The sequence below is a fragment of the Heterocephalus glaber genome, unplaced genomic scaffold, assembly GCF_053883595.1.
Source record: "Heterocephalus glaber isolate CG9 unplaced genomic scaffold, H.glaber_assembly_v1.0 deba00001608, whole genome shotgun sequence".
NCBI lineage: Eukaryota > Metazoa > Chordata > Mammalia > Rodentia > Bathyergidae > Heterocephalus > Heterocephalus glaber.
Window position 1 is genome coordinate 40,176,566 of NW_028258379.1, and position 21,457 is coordinate 40,198,022.

Below are 21,457 nucleotides of genomic sequence, written 5' to 3' on the forward strand. Positions count from 1 at the left end.
GCCCCGCGCGCGCGCGCGCGACTCTGCCGTGTGGCGCGGGAGGTGGCGCACGCTGCCATGGCGGCCCTGGGCTCCGGGCGGAAGGCTCTGTGCTCGCCCCTGTGCCGCGGATTCGCGGGCTGCGGCTGCCGGCTCGCTTCGGAGCGCGGGGCCGAGAGGAGGGACGCGGCGCCCGGCCTGGTAAGGGGGTCCTGGGGGCGGGGGGTCCCCGGAAGCGCCCACCTGAACGCAGCGCGAGCGAGAGTGCGCGTGCCTGCTCGAGCGGGGAATAATTGTTAGTCACACACAGACCTCTCGACGTGGACGGCGCGTACTTTGCGCTTTGCGTTTTTGCTTTGGCCTCGTAAGGGTTAGTGGTGCTTTTCTTTAAGCGGTGGCTGACTTTATCCTGACTTTGTGGGACTTGATGTTGAAGAGTTCTTTTCAAACACACAGAACTGGCGAACGACCCGGAAGGAATGTCTATAGCGAGAAAGAATGGCAAGCAGTTTTTACAAATTGCTCTTCTTTCGGGGAGTATGTTTTGTTTAAGGGAGGCCTAAACCTTGATTTCATCTGTCAGATGAAAATGTTGACTGAGCTGCAGATACAATAATTAAACAAAGCACACAAATACTAGCAATACATTTACTTACAGGCTAATGAGAGAGGCCAGCGAACTTGGTATAAAACAGTAATTAAGGAAAGACAAAGGAGCCAATTAAGGATTGCAAAATATACCGGTCTTGTTAATTTTCATTTCTGTCGGGCTGTGACTCTTAAAACACTTTATTATAAATGTGTCTTTGAAGTCCAGTCTGGTTTACAGTTGGAATAAGCAGGTACCAGGGCAAGTTATCACCCAGGCCCCAGGCTCAGTTCCCTGGTACGGTAGCTTATTTCATTAACGATTGTTGGAGAAAACACCTTAACATGGTCATAGAGGCCCCATTAAAATCAAGTAAGTTTTACCATGTGTCATGGGTGATCTATGCCAGTAATGCGAGTGACATCAGTTTCATTGGCCTTACCTGGCTGAGTACTCACGATTTCCCTCTATGGCCAGTGAGCTAGACAATCACAGGTTCTTTTATTTCAATTTTAATTAGTAATATACATAACACTTCACGCTTCATACACTATATAGATTACAAAATAACTATGAAAGGGTTAACAAAGCTGGCACACACCTGTAATCCCAGCTTCCTGAGCAGCTAAGGTGAGAAGATCTTAAATTGGAGCCCAGCCTGGGAAATTTAGCAAGACCCTGTTTCAAAATTAAAAACTAGTTTAAAAAGGAGGGAGCTGGGAGTGTGGCCCAGTACAAAGGCCCTGGTGGCTGCAGGATTTGAAGACAGGACTGAAAGCCAAGGCAGAGAGCCCACAGAGATGTGAAGGGTCACACAGATAAGATACAGACCAGGCAGGACTTCCTTGAGGAGGCTTGAGGGTGCAGAGTTAGCTCAAAGCCTTAGTCTGGGTGGCATTCAGTCAAAATGGACCTTGTTAAGCCGGGAGAGCTTAGCTGAGCTGAAGCCGGGAACAGCTGGGTATCGCCTGTTGATGTGATTGTTCACCAGGTGGTCTGGTGAGTGGATGTGTGGGCGTGTGTCGCTGCTGTATCCTAGTGTTGGGTGCCCCACCTTTTATATGATTCAGGGGAAGGGGGTTGTGTCATTTGTTGGTCTGGTGTGCCCAATTGTAAGAGGCATTTAGTTTATAAGGCAGATAGTAAGGGACATGGCTGAAGATGACTTCAGGCTGGTCAGCCTTATGAAGAAAACAGTATAGACACAGGGTTAAGGGTTATCTCAAGCCATGCGTGTTACTAACCTCAAGAAGGTAACAGCCAACTTGGGGAAGTGACCATTGTAACTGACCCCCTCCTCCCTTTTTCTTTGTTCTCCCTAATTACCCAGCAAGATTCTTCACTTGATCTTAGCCAAAAGGCCGAGAAGCGATCCCCCAGCAAGATTCTTAAAAGGACAGAGTGCTTGACCAGTGCATGGCCACTGCATGCTCCATTTCTCTATAGATTGTGGTAGAGCATGGACAGCCCACACCCAGAGTCTACAGGGCAGCCCACCTGGACCTGTGAAGGCTACCTCTATACAAATGACCCTAGATAGAACCTACTCTGGCCACCCATTTTGAGACCTTCCCAACTGGGAGCTTGCTTTCTTAGACTTCTCATAAACACTCCTCTTAGCTGCCTCCTTTTCGGCCACGATTTCCTTCTGCTCTGGGCAGCAGTGGCACAGTTGGTGCAGTATCACAGTAAGCTCATGGGGCCTGTTTTTCTGTGCTGTAACTTGGCTCTGTCCTGTGTTTGTGTGCTCCTGATTGAATCCGACAACCCTTATAGGTTGTTGTTTTTTTATTAGTATGGTTAATGTATCTATCAATTTCTGCTCTATGTGTATACTGGACAGCTAGAGTTGTTCTTTGGTTTTTTTTTTTGGTACCGGGAATTGAACTCGGGTCCTTGCGCTTGTGCAGCAGGCAGCGAAACCACTGAGCTAAATACCTGGCCCTAGAGTTGTTCTTTTTGATAAGTTTAGTGTGTCCAGCATCTGGTGGTGATCTCTTTGCATACACGGAGCCAGGGCATCCTGTTTCAGGATTTGTACTCTGAATGGAACGAACTGCTGTTTTATAAAACGAGTCACTTGGGGCCAGGCACACCTGCCCTGCGCACCATGGCTCTGGCCTCTGCCCTTTGTCGCCCAGGTGACGCAGAAGCCCTTGCTGCACCCCAGGATTTTGCCCCCTAGTCTGGAGATGGTTGCAGTGACACTGGCCACTGGTGCTGTGAGTCAGAACTTGCCCAACTCTCCCCTCATGACTGGAGCCATGCTTTATAGGCTGTGAATACCCCATTATGCTAGGTCCTGCATGGCAGGCAAGAGAGGTTTTACCTTGGGGAAATTTGTGTTTGCTCTGTGCTTCAGACCACCTTTGTTGCTTCCTGAGTAATTAAATTTCTGTGGCTTGGAGAGATTGGTATCTTTGGAACTTTGGGTGTAAACATCAAATCTTTTTTTTTTTTTTTGATACCAATGATTGAACATGGGATCTTGCACTTGGGAGGCAGGCGCCGGAATCACTGAGGTAAATCCCTGGCCCACCATGACATCTTTTTTTTTTTTTTTTTTTTTTTCAAAGCGATGGTTTTTGTTTTTTGTTTTTTTGTTTTTGGTACCAGGGATCGAACTTGGGACCTTGCGCTTGCAAGGCAGGCGGCGGAACCACTGAGCTAAATCCTGGCCCCTCCACCATCAAATCTTAACAGTAACAGGGCCAGGGATTTAGCTCAGTGATATCGTGCCTGCCTCTCAAGCAAAAGGTCATGAGTTCGACTGGTACCAAGAAAAAAAATCTTAACAGTAACAGGTGGCAGACCTTTTGTTTTCTTGCAGTAGATTTTACGTTTTAATCCTGTACGTCTGGCTTACTCTGCATTTTTGTTGTTGTTGTTTTTGTTTATGTTTTTGTTTTGGTACCGGGGATCGAACTCAGGTCCTTGCGCTTGGGCAGCAGGCAGTGAAACTGCTGAGCTAAATCCCCAGCCCCAGGTTCTTTGCTTTGCTGAGATGGGGCCTGAGTGTGTGGCCCGGGCTGGGCTTGAGCTTGTGGGTTCAAGTCCTCTGCCGCAACCTCCTGCCTAGCTGAGCCTGCAGGCTTACGCCTCTCCACCCAGCTTGGGTACCAGTTTTGGGGGGTTTTTTTGGTACAGGCGATCAAACTCAGGACCTTGCACTTGCGAGGCAGGCAGTGGAACCACTGAGCTAAATCCCTGGCCTGGATACATATTGCAGGTCTTAAGGGTTAGACATCACTCTTCCTCTCAAACCAAACTTAAAAACTCAGCTCTGAAGTGTTGCTTAGCCTCAGTGCCAGCTTATACCTGCTAGGTGTTTATGTCATTGGTCCTCAAACTGCGTGTTGAAATTAACCTGGAAGACATTTTTCTCTTTTTTGGTGGTGGTGGGGGACAGCGACTGGGGATTGAACCCAGGACCTTTGCATTGAGCTCCATTCCCAGCCCTTTTCATTTATTTTTTATTTTGAGTCAGGGACTTACTAAGACGCTCACTTGCCCAGGCTGGGCTCGAACTTGTGCTGCTCCTGCCGCAGCCTCTCAGAGTGCTGGGACTGCAGGCACGGTCACGCCCAGCCAATCTGACGTGACAGTTCTGGAATGGGGCTGGTGGGGCTGTTTCCTGAGGATGTCTTGGGTGGTGCAAGTTGAGCACCACTGTTTTCACTGTGTACATTAGCTGCTCATAGGCTTGCATTGTATTGACAGTTTACTGTTTGCATACACCAGGATAAATTAACACTTTAATGGAGTTAATAACCACAGTTTTACAAAATCAATGCTTTTATCATCCCTATTTTACAGATAAGGAAGTCTGAGCTCAGTAAGACTGAATAATGCCCTTGGGGCCCTAAGCCTTATCTATAAGGACTGTATATGTCTTATATACAGGGGACAGTTGAATATTTCCTTCTAATACTTTTTGGATGAAAATGAACAAACTCCAAGGGGTGAGGATTTAGCTCAGTGGCGCTGCTCCTGCCTGGAAAATGAACAAACTCCTGCCAGGTACTGTCCCCTAGACTTTGATGTCAGGGTCACTTTTATTTTACATATTTTTTAATTTTTTGAGACAGAGTCTCAGTGTGTAGTCCAAGATGGCTTTTTGCTCTTGTTTTTGAGTCAGGGTCTCAGGCTGGCCTTAAACTTTGCCCAGGCTGGCCTTGAATTTTGGTGATCCTCCTGCCTCAGCCTTCTAAGTGCTGTGATTAGGCATGAGCCACCATGACTGCCCCAAGATGGCTTTGAACTCACTACATAGCCCAGGCTGGCCTCAAATGTGCAGTCCTCTTGCTCTGGTGCATATACCTTTTTCTATCCCCTGCCCCACAGGGATTGAACTCAGGACCTTATGCTTGCAAAGCTTGGCTTACAGTTTCATGGGGTTTAGTCCATGCTTGGCTGGCTCTAAGGCAGAGATGGCATAGTGGAAAGGCCTGGCAGAGGACAGCTGCTCATCCCATGGAGACCTGGAGAGAGCTAGAGAGACAGAGGGAGAGAGAGGGAGAGAGAGAGATCCTCCAAAGGCCCCCAGCTCCTCCAGCTGGGCCCCACCTCAGCTAGGAACTCATCACCACATCATCTACTGATTAGTATAGCACCAAGATTCAAAAGCCCACCACTGAACCCACGAGACTTGGGGGACGCTCTAGATTTGAACCATGATAGTATATGAAGGCCCCCCCACACCCTTTTTATTGATTTTTCTTTTTTTTTGGTACCGGGGATCGAACTTGGGACCTTGTGCTTGTGAGGCAGGCGGTGGAACCACTGAGCTAAATCCCAGGACCTCTAGCCCAATTTTTTTAAATTGATTTTTTATTTGAGACAAGGTGTCTTTGCGTCTTTTTAAGTTGCTACATTGCAGGCTGAGCTTGAATTTATTCATGGGTTTGTTTGAAGGCCCTGGGTTCAATCTCCAGTCTTGGGGGAGGGGGGAAGGATTGTAATAGCAATAAATGTGGGCATCCTCAGGGAGGCTGGCTCCCCTGTGATCACTGATATAGGGGAGGGTGTTCCTCTGGTCCAGGCGGCTCTCCCATGCAATTAGTGTTCCTGAGAGACTCCTACACTGATTTCCTAGCTGGAGATGGCCTTGCCCTCCCCCTGGATTGTCATCTGCACGCCTTGCTAACTATACTTTGCTGGTGTTGTGTGCTTATGTGGCGTAGGGGGCTGGGGACCCTCACCTTTCCCAAGGAAGCTGCTTTGGCTCCGTCTTGAGGAGGCGGGGACTTGAGTAGGAAGGCAGCTCGCGAATGGCCCAGGAGCCCTGGTCATTCCCTCTTGGCTGCCCCTCGTTGCTCTGGGCTGTGCAGGTCACTTCTGGAGGGAGGGCTCCTTTGGCGAAGAGCCAGGCTGGATGCAGAGCTGGGCAGGGGAGCCTTGTGCGGGTCACTGGCCAAGCAAAAGCCCCATGAAAAGATTTCAAGGACTGGGGCTGAGCTCCCACCCCGGCTGACCAGTGAGGGCAGGCCAGCCAGCTGCCCCTCTGTGGGGTGTCAGGGCCCAGGGGCCCCCCGGGGTGTGTGGCCCAGAGGAGCCGCCTTCCCCAGGAAGCCAGGCCCGGGGCTCCTGCTGTAAGAAGCAGGAATGACAGTAATTACTCCCACTACAAGGGAGCCTTCCTGTTAGAGAAGGGCTCTTTCCTCCCTCAGCTTCTTGCAGCTTCCTGGCGAACAAAGACAGAAGTGACAGTTTATAGGGGAAAGTGGAACTAAGCTGTCACAGTCGAACATTGAGTCTTTCCAGTTACCATGGGAAATGGAAAATGACTGGAATTGTTACATAAGGCTCATCTGTAAGCGGGGTTGTTTTTTTCCCTCAGTAGTGAGGTGTGAACCCTGGGCTTCGTGCTTGCTAAGCAAGTGCTCTTCTACTGAGCTATAATCCTAGCTTTTTAAAAAATTTTTATTTGTTTAATTTATTTTTTGTTTTTCAAGGCAGGATCTCACTGTGTAGTTCAGCCTGGCCTTGAGCTCTTGATGTGGCCCAGGCTGGTCGCTGAGTGGTGGTGAAAGCGCTTGCATGGAAAGGCCTGTGGTCTGCAGCTTGGCACCGGCTGCAGGAAGCCACTGTGCTGGGCCATGGTGGGCACAGCTGCCTCCAGCAGCTTAGGCTGCTCGTGCGGAGGTGACCGAGTGTCCCCACTTCTCTGTCAGACCTGCCTGCTCCCTGGGCACAGCAGGCCAGAGTGAGGCTGAGGGTTCTGGGCTCCTTCCTCCCCTGGGCCAGGATGCACACTTGGGCTCCTGCAGGGAAACACATCCAAGTGTGGAGACTCACAGCAGCCTCAGGGGCAGTTACCACGAAGCAGGTGGAGAGTTTTAACGCTGGAGCTTATCCTCCAGATGTCTGCAGATGAGGACGAGCAGTCTGAGGGAGCCTGTGAGGGTTCATCGCTCAGAAACCAAGGCTCCTTCTGCAGTTCCTACGGCAGAAGTCACTCAATTTCAGATAGGGTTCTCAAAACTTTCCTTGCTGTCTTGTAATACACACATTTATATTTGCTTACTTTTAGAAGGCAATACCAGTAAACTTTGCTTTGATGTCGTTGGTTTCCCTATAAACATCTTTGGATTAAACAGTTTCTTTCTGACCACCTCCAGAAAGCAGTAGGGAATTGGAGTGACCAGCTGTGATGCACTTAGCAATTTAAGTCCAGCCTGGGTCTTTTTCCTTCTTGGAATCGTAGGGCAGTAAACCCAGGAAGTCAGGAAGTACACTGTTTTGTTCTTGACCAACAAATAGGACAAGCCGGTGCCAGGTGTGGCAGTGCATACCCCTAATCCCATAGTTGGGAGGCTGAGGCTATTTAGGGGGACCCTGTGTCACTAGGAGGAGCCGAGGGTTTTGCTCTCAGACCAGCTTCTACACCCTGCAGGGCAAGGATGTCCTGGATCCAGGGTGAGCCAGTGAAGAGTCGGGACAGGCTGGTGGAGGGGAGGAGTGGCCACTCTCTGGGCATTTGAGACTGGCCTCTCTCTGCTCCATTGTCATGGTGATTGCCAGCTGTCCTGGTGTGCTGCAGCAAAAGCCAGGCTGGGCTGTGCTGTTCCCAGGGCCCAGGTAGTAGCCTGCCAACTTCCTTATCTCTAAGATGCAGAAAGCCTGGCTCACGTGTTGTGAGTTTCCGGTAGAGGAAAAGTGTGGGCGAGCACCTTGTTAGGCTACTGTGGCCCCTCTTCCCTCAGTGACTGCGCTTCTCCTGGTCAGTCCCGGAAGGGCAGAATCCGGGGAGCCGCCTGCCTGTCACCCAGCTGGGGGCTCAGGAATCTTACTGAGGAGCAACCATCATTAAAATTAAGTTCTATAAAAACATATTAAAGGCCTTGCAAGGGCAAGGAACCAAGTTCGGTACCAAAAAAAACCAACTTGTGTTTTGGGGGCCGGGGATTTACCTCAGTGGTTTCGTTGCCTGCTGCACAAGCACAAGGACCTGAGTTGGATCCCCGGTACCCCCCCCAAAAAAACACCCCAACATATTAAAGACAAGAACGTGGTTTTTATTTTTTTGTCATTGAATTTTTGGATACTCTTGACACTGCTGATAACATGTTAGGATGAATGAATAATGTATTTAGAGTAAACTTCACTATGTTATGTTTCCAGAAAAAAAAAAAAAAAGGGCAGGCTGGGTGTGGTGGTGCACACGTATCACCCCAGGACCTGGGGGGCTGAGGCAGGAGGACTGCCGTGAGTTTGAGCCCAGCCTGCCAGCCTGAACTATGTAAGGAGACCTGAAAAAACAAAACAAAAATAATAAAAACAAGAACAATAAATACTTAAAACTCATGCTTCCTGTTTATTGCGCTCTGTTTTAGAGTCACTGCCATCATGCCCACACAGTGGGGACCTTTGTGACAGGGCCCAGGTGAGCCCGCCCAGCTTCTCTCGCACTGACGTTCTGTGGCTGGAAGCGAGTATTTCCCCCGCGGCCCCTGGCAGACGCCCACGTGAGCCTCAGTTACTTTTCTGTTGACTGTCCAGACAGCTTGGAGTAGAGGAGGTCTTGATAATGCAGACTGAACCAGAGGGGGCTCATGCTGGGCTCCTGGAGCCTCATGCTGGGCTTACCCACCTGCCCCAGGCCCGGGGTTGAGCTCGGTGTGAGCCCAGGCTGGAACTCGGGGCAGTTCTCCTGCCTCCGCCTCCCAAGTTGTGGGGCTGCAGGTGTGCGCCACCACGGCCCTGGCAGGCTGTCCGTTTTCTTGGAGTCCAGTTCACATACAGTAGATTTCAGGTACAGAGTAAGTTGGGGTAACATTTTCACCACCCATATTCTCTTCCCTCCCTCCACCCAGCACCTGGAGTCTCCAGAATGTCGCAGATAGAATTCAGTGCTGTGCTCTTGAGATCAGTCCAGGTGGTGGCATGAGCTGTAGCCTCGCTGTGCATAGCCCCCAGGTCTCAGTGGCCGTAAGTGAAGCCTCTGCCAGCTGCCACACAAGGTGCACGTGTGTCCTTTCTGGGGACAGGGCTGCTGGCTCCTGTTGTACATCCACTTCCTACATGACTTTTTCTCAGACTGACCACACTTTGCATTCCCACCTGTAAAGGCTAAGGGGTTTTTTTGGTACCGGGGAACGAACTCAGGACCTTGCCCTTTCGAGGCAGGCACAGTACCACTGAGCTAAATCCCCGACCCCTTTCTTTGCTTTTTTGAGATGGGGTCTCTCTGTAGTCCAGGCTGGCCTCGAACTCAAAGGGATCCTCCTGCCTTGGCCTCCTGAGTGCCAGATGACAGGCATGCGCCACTGTGCCCGGCTGGTCAGAGTTGCTTTGTACCCTGGACAGCGCTTCGGTGTGCAGTTCTGCTTTCGCTGTTGAATGGGTAGAGTGCATCCCGTTGTGTTTTGGACTTGGTTTCCCTGATGACAAGATGGTGAGCTTGTCCTTGTGAGTTTATTTGCAATGGGTAGGTCTTCAGTGAAGTTTTGTGGGTTTTTTTGGTACTGGTGATCGAACTCGGGACCTTGTGCTTGTGAGGCAGGCACTGGAACCACTGAACTAAATCCCCAGCCCCTGAAGTTTTTATTCATATATTTTGCCCATTTTAAAATTAAGTTTTTTCTTCTTTTTGAGTTTTTTTTTTTTTGGTACCAGGGATTGAACTCGGGTCCTTGCACTTGCACAGCAGGTGATGAAACCACTGAGCTAAATCCCCGGCCCTTCTTTTTGAGTGTTAAGAGTTCTGTTTTCTAAGAAAATGCCCTTTCCAGTATGTAGTCTCCTAGTCTGTGCCTTGGCTTCCTGTTACCTTGGCAGTGTTTTTAGAAGAACAAAAGATATCAGCTGTGGTGAAGGCTGGTTAATCCATTTTTGCCCTATGTGGTGGGCTTTTGCTATACCTAAGAAATCTGTTTAAGGTTTCAAAAGTTTTCTGTTACGGTGACCCGACACCCCCCCCCCCCCGTAACCCCAGCTGCTTGGGAGGCTGAGGCAGGAGGATTGCAAGTTCAGGTCCAACCTGGGCATTTTAGCAAGCCATTATGAGCTTCCATGTGCACACATCAGTGGCAGTGCCACACACACACGAGCTTCCATGTGCACACATCTGTTATGTTTCCTTTTAGAAGCTTATATAGTTTTAGATTTTACATCTAGATCTGTGATGCATTTCAAGTAAAGTTTTTGTTTGTGGTGCAAGGTACAGGCTGAACATGATTCTCCTCCTCCTCCCGTACTAGGGCGTGGGTTGTTCCAGCACCATCTGTTGAACATAGCGTGATGATGTTAATATTCATTATTGTTCTTTTAACTTGGAAATTCCTGGGTGCATTCAAGTTTTTAAAGAGAGGAAACCAATGTGGCACCTTAATAGTACGGATTGTTAATTGTATAATAAACACCACAAAAAAATAAAATAAAATAAACACCACAGGCTGGTGTTAATCCGTGCATTTCCTTCAAGGACTCAAGATTCTGCCCTCCAAGAAAATCTTGTCACGATTGGATTGGACCCCCAGATAGACATTCAAACCTCCGCCCTGTGCACTTCTACATCCCTGAAAATGAATCATCATTGGAGCAAAAGCTCAGGGAACTGAGACAAGAAACACAAGAATGGAACCAGCAGTTCTGGTCGAACCAGAATTTGACTTTCAGTAAGGTAAGCATGGCTTCATATGAGACTGAGAAGTAACTTTCTTGGCCCCTCGGCGGAGCTGAGTCTTTATTTTTTTTATTTTTTAATTTTTTGGTACCGGGGATTGAACTTGGGTCTTTGCGCTTGCGTAACAGGGGGCAAAACCACTGAGCTAAATCCCCGGCCCATGAGTCTTTTAATATTTGTGTTGGTATTGCTCAGTGCTCAGTGCTCAGTGCCTATGTCGATGTGAGTGCACTTGTGCAGAAGGTTTTTGGGATTGGGGGCCGTTGTTTGTTTGAGACAGGGTCTTCTTTCGAGGCAGGCACTGAAATCACTGAGCTAAATCCCTGGCCCAAGACAGGGTCTTGCTTTGTAGCTCAGGCTGGTCTTTAACTATGGAGCCCAGGCTGGCCTCAAACTCAAAACGATCCTCCTGCTTCAGCCTCCCAAGTGCTGGAGTATGTAGAAGTTTTAAAACCGACCTGTGCCGGGTATGGTGGGGTGGCTCACACTGTAATCCCAGCACTTGGGAGGCTGAGGCAGGAGGATCACCGAAAGTTAGAGGCCAGCCCGTGCTGCAAGGTGAGTTCAAGCCAGCCTGAACTATATAGTGAGACCTTGTCTCAAAAAACCAAATAAAGGGCCGGGGGTTTAGCTCAGTGGTTTTGCTGCCTGCTGCGTAAGCTCGAGGACCAGAGTTCGATCCCTAGTGCTTGATAAAAAAAAATACCAAACAAAAACCAACATGTATATAAAGAAGCACAGGCTGGGGATTTAGCTCAGTGGTTCCGCTGCCTGCCTCGAAAGCACAAGGTCCCGAGTTCGATCCTGGTACCAAAAAAATGAAGCACTGGCCTTTTTTTTTTTTTGGAGGGGTTCTTTGGTTTTTTGAGACAAGGTCTCACTATATAGTTCAGGCTGGCCTTGAACTCATGGTGATCCTCCTGCCTCAGCCTCCCAAGTGCTGGGATTACAGGTGTGCACCACCATGCCCGGCTCACACATGAAACTTAACCAAACTCAGGTGCTTTTTAAGCCGGCTTTGAGATGGGCTGCTTCTCAGGAAATGCACAGCAGACTTCCCCAGAACTGGGAGAGGTGGCAGGAGGAGCCGCAGCCCTGACAGTCTCTTCTTCCAGGAGAAGGAAGACTTCATCCACTCAAGACTGCAAGCCCGAGGCCTGGGCCTGGCAGTGGAATCAGGTCAGTGCATCGGGTGCTGCTGGCTACCACTGTTTGGACCTGAACAGGAGGCAGGAAGCGGTGTTGAAAGCTTTGGCAAACAAGAAGGGGAAGGGGATTGAAGAGAGGGGAGGGGAGGGAAATGGGAAAAAAAGAAGCAAGATCTATCACGTCCAGATAATATTCCCCGTGAGGATCGTGACCATGTATATCTAAAATGTTCCAGTAAAAGACTAAGGCAGCAGAGGGGTGTTGAGTGGGCGGCTGCTTAGGGCATCTTGGTCTCACCTGCCTCGCCCGCCCCCGCCTGGTTTCCTCCTGTCTCTCCTGCCCTGGGACCCTGCTTCCTTTGCCTTGCCATTGGTCCCTGTGTCTCTCCTGGTGGTGATGGCCTCTCAGGGTGACTCCCCTGAGGTCCCAGAGCCCACAGGTCCCCTCGCCCTCCCACACCAGCTCCTCCTCCCTCTCCTCCAGGGTGACTGTGCAACATTCCTCAGAAGTGTTGCTTGCTTTCTGTCTTTAAACGCTGCTGAATTTCACTCCCTAATATTCCCCCAGTTTCCAGCCCCCCTCCATTGTATCCATGTTCTCTCCCCGAGCTATACATCCTCAGCTCTTTGTTTTGTTTTGAGAATGGGACTTGCTATGTAGTCCAGGCCGCAATCCTCCTGCCTCAGCCTCTGAAGAATTGGGATGACGGGTGTGCACCACCATGTCCAGGGCCTCACTAAGTTGCCCAGAAAGTCTCAAACCCGCAGCCTCAGCCTCCAGAGTAGCTGGAGTTCCAGGGATGTGCCGTCGAGCCTGCTGGCTTCCAGTGTTACGTCAGAGGCCAGTACCCTTGTTCTCTGAAGAGCTAGACGGGGGAATAGTTTAGTGGGCCATATGGGGGTCTGTTGGAATTGCTCAACTCTGCTGTTGAGTAAAACATAAACAAATGGGCTTGGGTGTGTTCCGATAAAACTTTATTTACAAAACAGGCGTTGGGCCAGATTTGACCTGTAGTGTGGTTTCTCAGACCCCTGCTCTAAATCCACTCTTCGCACTGTAGCCAGACTGCTCTGCCCAAAATGCAGCTCTGTCAGTTGCTGCTCAGTGTGGGTTCTTAGACTCCTCTGTGGCCACAGAGTGACAGTGCCCTGACCCTGTGGACAGAAGACCGGTCTGGCGAGTCCTTCCCACCACTCCCATCTTCTCCCTGCGTGAAGGAACCATGCTGTCTCAGACCCTTCTGCCTCCTGTTCTGCCATTTCTGTTTGGCTAGAAAGTCTAGTGCTCAGTAGCCTTTGGCCATTTTCTCCTGGGCCTTAGCATCCTTTCATACTGATCGAAGAGCAGTGTCTGCTCTCACAATGTTATTCCAATGGGAAGTCCAGAACCGTTGACCCCAAAAGCCAAGTTTGTTATTAGACCAGCATGCCATCTGTCTCCTGCTAATCCCTAGCCTGGCCGGGTTCCCCCGGGTGGGGGAGCAGGAGTACCCTGATGCACTCCCCACCTTGCCTGCTGTGTGCTGCAGGGTCCTGGGGGGCAGCAGAGGAGGGCGCCGCACCCAGCAGTGAGCACAGGGCGTGAGCTTGTGGTTTGGGTCCTGACCATCTGGCCTGCACAGTGTCAGAAGGAAGAGGGACCCAGGCTGACGGGCAGGCGCCCCAGCCAGGGAGGACCCGGGACAGGGTCTGCACGGGTCCTCAGCTGGCCACGTGTGTGCTCGTGTGCGGGTGTGTGCAGGTGTCGAGATAGCCACTCTCTTAACAGATGGATGTGGTTGTTTTGAGAATCCTGGCCCTGCTGAGTATTGAGAAGTGGCCCTTAAATCAGATTTTCAGTTACCTTGGTAACTAATGAGGCAGGATGGAAGATGCTGAGGAGAGGGGCCTGGAGGGAGGCTGGGAAGCCGAGGTCACAGGGCACAGTGGATGGGAGAGGAGGAGACACACCGGGCATGCGTGGGGTGGCCCTGGTTAATAATGTTGTTGTCTTGGAAAATGCTAGGTATGGATGGAGAACATTCTTGCCACAGAAGTGAGCTTGTTGGCTACCTAGATTTAGTCGTTCTGCAATGTACATGAGCTTCAAAACATCCTATCGTACAAGGTAAACAGTCGCGCCTGTCACTGTAATGAGAAAAGCGGCCAAGCTGCTGTGCCTGACAAGGAGGTGGGGCAGGCAGGTCCCCTCCGTGGGCCTGAGCATTTCACACCTGTGTGTCCTTAATTTGAGAACACAAAGGCGCCCAGAGCTGAGGGAAGAGGGTTTTTTATAATGTTGGAGAAATTAATGACTTTTAATCTAAAATACTAAATTCCAATTTATTCTCCTCCAATATAAGCACATTTCAAATTGGTCAAAAAGTTTATTTGTAGGGATTAATTATTTATGGATGAAGGAATGAAATACATCGTTCCTAGTGTAGAAAGTACAAGAATGATACGGACTGTCCTCCTGAGAAAGGGTAATTCACTAAGCTAGACAGGAAATTCAGGTGCATATGCTCAAGGGCTTTCCCTGATGTAACAAAAGATCTTAACAGAAAGGGGGTGCTGTGCCTCGTCCTCTGTAGTTGGATGGCTCAGGGCGGGGAGCGCAGGGAGGGATAGGCCAGTCCTGGGACCTGAGGCTCCGCCTGCCCAGGGCCACCCCTTGGGGACAGCCCCAGCCTCTGGGGGATGCTGCAGATGGACGCTGAAAATACCCTGGCAGGTCCTGGACAATAGGGCCAGAGCGATCCCAGCTCTTCCTTCCAGGGGTTAAAGTGCTAGCTCCTAGTTCGCCCTTCTATGGGCTGGCTCCCTGACACTCCCAGGCCCCCTGTGCTGTGCCCCCCGGGCAGGGGAGAGGGCACAGCAGCTTCTAAGGAGGGAGGGAGCCCAGCTGGTGCCATGGAGACAAAGACGTGGCCAGGCGGCCAGAAATAGCTCACCTCACTGCAGCAACTGATGGGCGAGTGCTTGTCTGGCTGCACTTGCAACAGCACTGCAGCAGATGTGCTTTGCAGCACAGAGCCTATCCAGTCTGGGGACGCCACTGTGGGAAGGGAGCTACTGTAGATTTCACCATTCGTTCTCAGCAGAGAGGCATCCTTTGTGCCTCTCAAAGTCAGGGAATTGTTCAGTGTGGAGACTCAGTGTGGGTGGAGTGACCCTGGTGGCTGTGACCGCCTGAAATTCCCAGCCTCTCCCTGGGCTGAGCCATGCCCACTGCCTGTGCTCCTAGCAGTGTGATGCATTGGAAGTGTCTTGGTGCTGAGGAGTAGCACGGCAGCTGCCAGGTTGGCCAGGCACTCGCTGGGTGGCGCCCCAAAGCTCTGCAGCAGGGTGGAAAATCTGCTGATTTCATTTCACATGCAGAAAGCAAAATTTCCTGATTTCAGTTCTGCCTGACCCCAAATGAAATGTCACTTGAGGGCAGGCTGGACAGTGGGAGAGTGAATTCCTTCCTCTCCTTTTGTTTATTGCTCAAATGTTTGTGCATCTGGGAAAGAGGCTGCCATCCCAGTGGATTCACTTCGTCAGCTGTTTTTTTTGGTACCGGGATCGAACTTGGGCCCTTTCGCTTTTGAGGCAGGCAGCTGAACCACTGAGCTAAATCCCCAGCCCCAGCTGTTGTTTTTGGATTTGAAACACCCACGTTAGGGTACAGTGAATCACACTGCCCCTGCCTCCCTCCCTTCCCTTCCCCCGTCTTGCTCCCCCGTCCCGTTTGCTCTGTGCTCTGTAACAAGTCCCAGTGTTGATGGGCCTGGGGCACGGGTGACCTAGCAGACATTCGTGGGGCTCCTGCTTTCTGCTGAGCGCTGGTCTGAGGCCTTGGGCAGGGTGGCCCAGGCTGTCTTGAGACCCCTGCCTGCCCTCTGACTGTTCCTCGTTTGCCCAGATCACGCTGGTGCCTCCCGACACTGACAGCACCTGGCCTGGTGAGGCTGCTGGTGTGGTCACATGCTGGAGATGAGGAAATGGCCGGAAAGTCATGAGTCAGGCCACGAGGCCAGCGGGGGACAGAGCCTGGCCCTGTCCATCCAGTGCAACAGTTCTGACAGTGGCTGCCACAGGGAGGAGCAGCTTCTCCACCTCTTCAGTCCCCCCAAGGCTGTGAAGGCCGACAGATGCCAGGATGCTGATGCAGGATGCAGATGTCCCCAGGCCCCCCTGGAGACCCCACCCTGAGAGCTGGCCTTGCACCCTCTGGTCTGGCCCCACTGCACCTGACTGCTCCGTGGCCTGGGGTGGCCCCTGGACAGGACCCTGTCCTTCCTCTGGGAGCTCCTCAGGCCACTAGGCGCCCCCTTCTCTACCTGAGGAGCATCCATCCTAACATGCAGTCGAGGTCCCGGGTGCCAGGCACGGTGCTTGTCCTGGGGACTGGGTGGCTGGGAGGAGCTTCAGCGAGAGTGGGGCCTGCGCCCAAGTGGGTTCATAGGAGTGCAGGGTGTGTAGACCCTGGGGAAGTGGCTGGGCCATGGGGAAGCGAGGGAGGCCGGCAGGGGCAGGGCGTGAGCACATGGGTGTGGGTCTGGCAAGCACAGCAGGTCACAGGGTGGGGCAAGCTCTGGGCACAGGTGGGGGCTCTGCACAAAGTGGCAGTGACGCGTGGGCACCAGTGCCCACCTCAGGAGGCCCAGGAGGTAGTGAGGTATCCGCATGGCTGGCCAGACTGGGCTGGGGACGCAGCAGTGTGGCTGTGGCTGAGTGACTGGGACTTGGGCTGGGCCGCAGAGCAGCCAGGCCTCTGTTCTGTGTCTCGGGACAGCCCTGTGCCCTGCATGCTGTAGGGGGCGCTCAGGCAATCCCAGCTCTGCTGGCTTTGACCCAGCAGTGCACCACTGAAGGGGGTCTGCAGCCCAGGTGTGGATTCTATGCCTACTGTGCTCAGCCACACCACTCCCTCGACCCCCAGGTGGCCTGACCCCATCTGGAGCCTTTCCTGCTTGCCAGACTGAGCCTGACAGTGTGCATCGCTGGCCCCATGGGACCCCCCAGGCAGGTCAGGCCTGAGTCCCCACAGCAGCTGTGTCCCACTCCCACCTCCACCCCCACAATGCTGTGAGCTGGGACTGAGCTGCATGCGTGGCTGCTCCCTTTCCCCTTCCCCGGGGCTGGAACAGGGTGTTCAGGTGCATCCTGGGCCTGAGCCCTGCCACAGCCCATGCCTTGGGCACCTGGTGAAGAAGAGTTGTCTTACATCACAGCCGTCAGGCTCTCATGACAGGTCTTACTAACCTCTGGGCTGGGCGCAAACCTGAGATCTTCTTGCCTTAGCCTCCTCAGTGCTAGGATTACAGGCCTGGGCTACCACACCCAGCTCAGATTAGTTCTTTTTTTTTTTGGTACTGGGGATCAAACTGGGGACCTTGCGCTTGCAAGGCAGGCCGTGCTGGAACCACTGTGCTAAATCCCCGGCCCTGATTAGTTCTTCTTTAATTAATATTTGTTTGTTTATTTTTGCAATACTGGGGATTGAACCTAGGATCTACACACTGAGCTACCATCCCCAGCCCTTCTTTAAGTTCTGAGATACTAAGTCACTAAGCTACCCAGGCTGGGCTTGAATTTGTGACCCTCCTGCCTCAGCTTCCCAGAGTGCTGGAATTAGATGTGAGCCACAATGCCCTGCCCAGCATCAAATTTATTCTTCTGTTGCTTTTTTTTTTGGTACCGGGGATTAAATTCAGGACCTTAAGGTTGCACGGCAGGCACCAGAATCACTGAGCTAAATCCCCAGCCCTATGTCTATTACTTTTTAATACTACAGTAAATGGAATTTTTTTCTTAGCTTCATGTCAGATTATTTATTGCTAGTACTTAGAAATATAATTGATATTTGTGTGTCTATTTTATTTTGCAAGCTTGCTGAATTTATTAGCTCTAATGGTTTGGTTTTTTTTTTTTTGGTATGGGGATCAAACTCAGGACCTTGTGCTTTTGAGGCAGGCGAGGTGCCGCAGAGCTAAATCCCCAGCCCTTCTCCTTTATTCTTAATGTTGAAATTGAAATTTACTTTCAGGTCAAAAAACAACATTGAGCGCAGAAGAAATGGCTGACTTTTACAAGGAATTTTTAAGTAAAAATTTTCAGAAGCACATGTATTATAACAGGTATGTGTTTCTTTCCTAAAAGTTCTAATACCACATCCAGATCAGGATTATTTCCTTATCTGAATCTAACTCTTGATGCATCAGAGGTAGAAGCTGGGTGATTTTATCGATATTACCTTTGCATTTCTAAATGAAATCCACGGCTTCAGGCTATTTGCGGGGCGCGGGGCGGGGTTCTGAGCAGCTGTGTGTGCTCCTTCTTGGAGAAGCTGCTTCTGGCTGGGAGCAGTGGGGAAGGAGGAGACCTGGCATCCAGCCTGCTGGGAATTGGACCTGGGGGGCTGAAGCGGTTGCTTTGTGCTCCTGAAGGGACTGGCGGGCGCCTCTGGGCTGCCAAGCCCTGCAGATCGATGGGTGGAAGGAAACCCCGGAGAACACAGTCTTCCTCCAGGACGGTATCCCTGGCCAACTGCGGGAAGGGTGGTGGGTTAGCAAGCGCCATTTTCCTGACGGAGTAGCAGATCTGGGCTGCAGTTAGAAAAGCTGAGAGGAAAGGAATAGGATAGTCGGGACAGCCCCTGGGGCTGAGCTTGGCCGCCCCACACGTGGGCAGCGCTGTGGCGCCGGATGGGCTGTTTTCCCAGGGCTCCAAGCCAAGCACCAGGGTTCAGGGGAAGGCAGAGGGGCTGAGTGGGTGTTTGAGGTGGACACCTGAAGATGCCAAGGCCAAACGCACCATGTTGGGAGTTCTGCAGATGACACAGTCTCCTCAGTGTAGCTGGAATAACTTGGGGAGGGGGCCGCTGTATACCGGGAGACGTCGCAGGGTCTAGGCCGGGTTTGGGTCCTGATGGAAACATTTGGACAGAGGACAGTGCTTAGTGACCGTACACAGGGTTGTATTCCTAAGTCTGTTCATTATTTTTGTTATTGCTTCCTTGAGTCAGGGTCTTGCTATGCAGCCCAGGGTGGCCTTGAACTTGTGATCTTCCTGCTTCAGTCTCAAAAGTGCTGGGATTGCAGTGTGACCACCACACCCAGCTTGATCATGTGTTTTTAACAAGGTTGTAGCTGGTTACAGACACATAGGACCTGTCTGGCCAGGTGCAGTTCTGGGTGTGATGGTCGATATTTGTTCCAAGTGTCACAGTGACAGTCATGGGACAAGGCCAGAGGATGTGGGTGGGGAGGCCGGCAGTGGGTGGGCTCAGGAGTGTCCTGGACAGCAAGTCCTGGATGTGCAGCTCTCTGGGGTGCTCTGAACCGCAAGTGCAGACTCTGTGGGGGGGGCCTGACCCCATGGGGGGTCGCGCCCAGCACAGGGGCAGCCCTGGCCCCAATAGCGTGGCCCAGCCTCCACCCCCAAGCTGTGCCTGCTTTCCACCCACTTGGGCTCGTGCCCAGGCCTGGGGTGGCCTGCCTGTGCCTGCTCTGCCTGGTCCTGCTCTGCCTGGTCCCCACGATGCTGTCCACTGGGGTGGCTACTGCTGATGACCTCATGGGTGGGTTCCCCTTGTGTGCCTGTGCCCTGGCATGTGTGTGAGAAGCTTCGCGGAGACAGGTTCCCCCAGAACTTGTCACCTGGAAGAGGATGCTGTCAGCAACTTTGCCCCGTAGCTTCTCGGGCTGAGGTGGGGGGAAGGGGACGCCCTTGCTCCCTGCGGAGCCTGTAGGCTGTGGCTCTGGTCCCTCTCCTTGGTGTCTCTGCAGGGAGCCGGACTCGGTGCCAGTGGGGGGGACAGACGGATATGGGAGGGACATACGGCTGGCGGTGGCCCGGCCCCGACTCAGGCAGGTGCCGTGTCCCACATGCCTGTCCTGCTTCCCCGCAGAGACTGGTACAGGCGTAATTTTGCCATCACCTTCTTTATGGGCAGAGTGGCCCTGGAGAGGATGTGGAACAAGCTGAAGCAGAAGCCAAAGAAGATGAGCAGTTAGGCCGCCCTGACCCGCCAGGCCAAGCACCACTCCGGAGGGCCTGTGAGTGGCCAGAGTCCAAGGTCGCTCTCCTCTCAGGGCAGGGCCAGCTGATCCCACCTGACTGGGTCGCCAGCCAGCTGGTTGTCACGGATATGCTGTTAAATAAAGCCCAAGCTCTGCATGCCTCTCTTCTGTGTTTGAATCACACCAAATCAAAATAGAACAGTGTAAAAATATTCATAAAATTTCACTTGAAAAAATTCAGCCAGGCACAGTGGTGCACACCTGTAATTCTAGGTACTCGGGGGATAAGGCAAGAGGATCACAAATTTCAAGCCAGCCTGGGCAACTTAATGAACACCTGTCAAAAAATTCTACAAGGGCTGTGGATTTAGCTCAGTGGTTCCACTGCCTGCCTTGCAAGCGCAAGGACCCGAGTTCGATCCCCGGTACCAAAAAAAAAAAATTCTACAAGCTGGGCATGGTGGCACAAGCCTGTAATCCCAGCATTCAGGAGGCTGAGGCAAGACTATTGCCTTGAGTTCGAGGCCAGCCTGGGCTACATAGTTCAAGGCTGCCTGAACTACATAGACCTTGCCTCAAAAAAACAAAAAAAATTCTATAAAGGCCTGGGGTATACCACAGGGGTAGAGTACTTGCCCAATATGCGAGAGGCCTTCGCTTGCATCCTCAGTAACTCAAAAGCAAATCTGGACTCGAGTGACGGGAGTGATTTGGAAGCTGGCTGCCATGTGACCACCTGCCCTGTGATGAAGGAGTGGTGAGGTGTGGGGATCCAGCCCTGACCAGTGCACAACTATCCTGAGATGTAAGCAGGTGCGCTGCCTCTGCCCAAGACGGCGACAGTGGAGAGACACCAGAGCGCATTCCTCTCCTGTTCCACATGGTCCCACCTGAGCTCCTGAAGACACCGTGTGTGCCTGTTGTCACGTCTGTGGGCAGGGGGAAGATAGCTGCTGCCTGCAGGGAGAGGACACAGCAGTGTGTGACGGGACTGTGGGTGCCCTCAAGGGGACTTTGGCCCTGGGCCCCTTCTCTGTTTTCTTTGACCTGTGTGGGACCCTCAAGCACCGGGACAAACTGGCCTGAGCCAGTAAGCTCCTCCTTCCGGGTGATCTCAGGAGTTGTCAGTGGCAGGAAGCTGACGGCAGTCCCCGGATGTACTGCCTCAGACTGCTCGTCCGAGCGCCTTGGCCCCAGGGTCATGGAGCTGATGGCTTCTGCCCCTGGCGGGAGCTGCTGACCAGCACGAGTGTCCATGCAGCAGAAGGACACACTGCCCGCCGTGGCTCTCATCACTCAGCTGGGCCCGAGGTCCCCTGGGTCCTGGCAGTTGGGACGAGAATCTCGAGCAAGCTCTAGGTAAGAGTGGGGCAGGGAGTGGGAGAACCAGGAGTTCCAGGCCTTGTCGCACAAAAGCCTGAGACCATGATGTGTCCCCTCCTGTCTCCCTGTCGCACCCCACCGCCTGTCAGTCGGGGCCACCTGCAGGACAGAAGCTGCTGGTCTCCAGCAGTGGACAGAGCCCACCCAGGAGCAGTGCTGCAGGGGCTGGGCATGGAGGCAGAGCACGGTCCCGTGGGTGAGGCCCTCGCCGCCCCCAGACGAGGCAGGAACTGTGCTCTGGGAG

At 52.2% G+C, this 21,457-nt stretch overlaps 1 protein-coding gene and 1 pseudogene across 2 annotated transcripts; one reads left to right on the forward strand and one right to left on the reverse strand.

Moving 5' to 3' along the window:
* Positions 1-4: 4 nt before the first annotated feature.
* On the forward strand, positions 5-19,987 carry Coa8 (cytochrome c oxidase assembly factor 8). Of its 2 annotated transcripts, none has more exons than XM_087195169.1 (5): positions 5-180; positions 10,494-10,691; positions 11,810-11,873; positions 17,856-17,946; positions 19,764-19,987. In XM_087195169.1, the coding sequence occupies exons 1-5, from the start codon at positions 58-60 to the stop codon at positions 19,822-19,824; spliced, it is 537 nt and encodes a 178-aa protein (XP_087051295.1). In that variant the 5' UTR covers positions 5-57; the 3' UTR covers positions 19,825-19,987. The 2 variants fall into 2 exon arrangements, with proteins under 2 accessions (XP_087051295.1, XP_004836940.3); XM_004836883.3 differs by having other exon boundaries at positions 48-180; positions 19,719-19,987.
* Positions 1,764-1,941, reverse strand: LOC147822883 (U2 spliceosomal RNA; annotated as a pseudogene).
* Positions 19,988-21,457: the final 1,470 nt, after the last annotated feature.

Excerpts from the sequence above, each read along its gene's own strand:
- Coa8 (XM_004836883.3), top strand. The coding sequence starts at position 58 with ATGGCGGCCCTGGGCTCCGGGCGGAAGGCTCTGTGCTCGCCCCTGTGC. Across the intron at positions 10,692-11,809 it reads AGAATTTGACTTTCAGTAAG|GAGAAGGAAGACTTCATCCA; the intron begins GTAAGCATGGCT and ends CTCTTCTTCCAG. Across the intron at positions 11,874-17,855 it reads GGGCCTGGCAGTGGAATCAG|GTCAAAAAACAACATTGAGC; the intron begins GTCAGTGCATCG and ends ATTTACTTTCAG.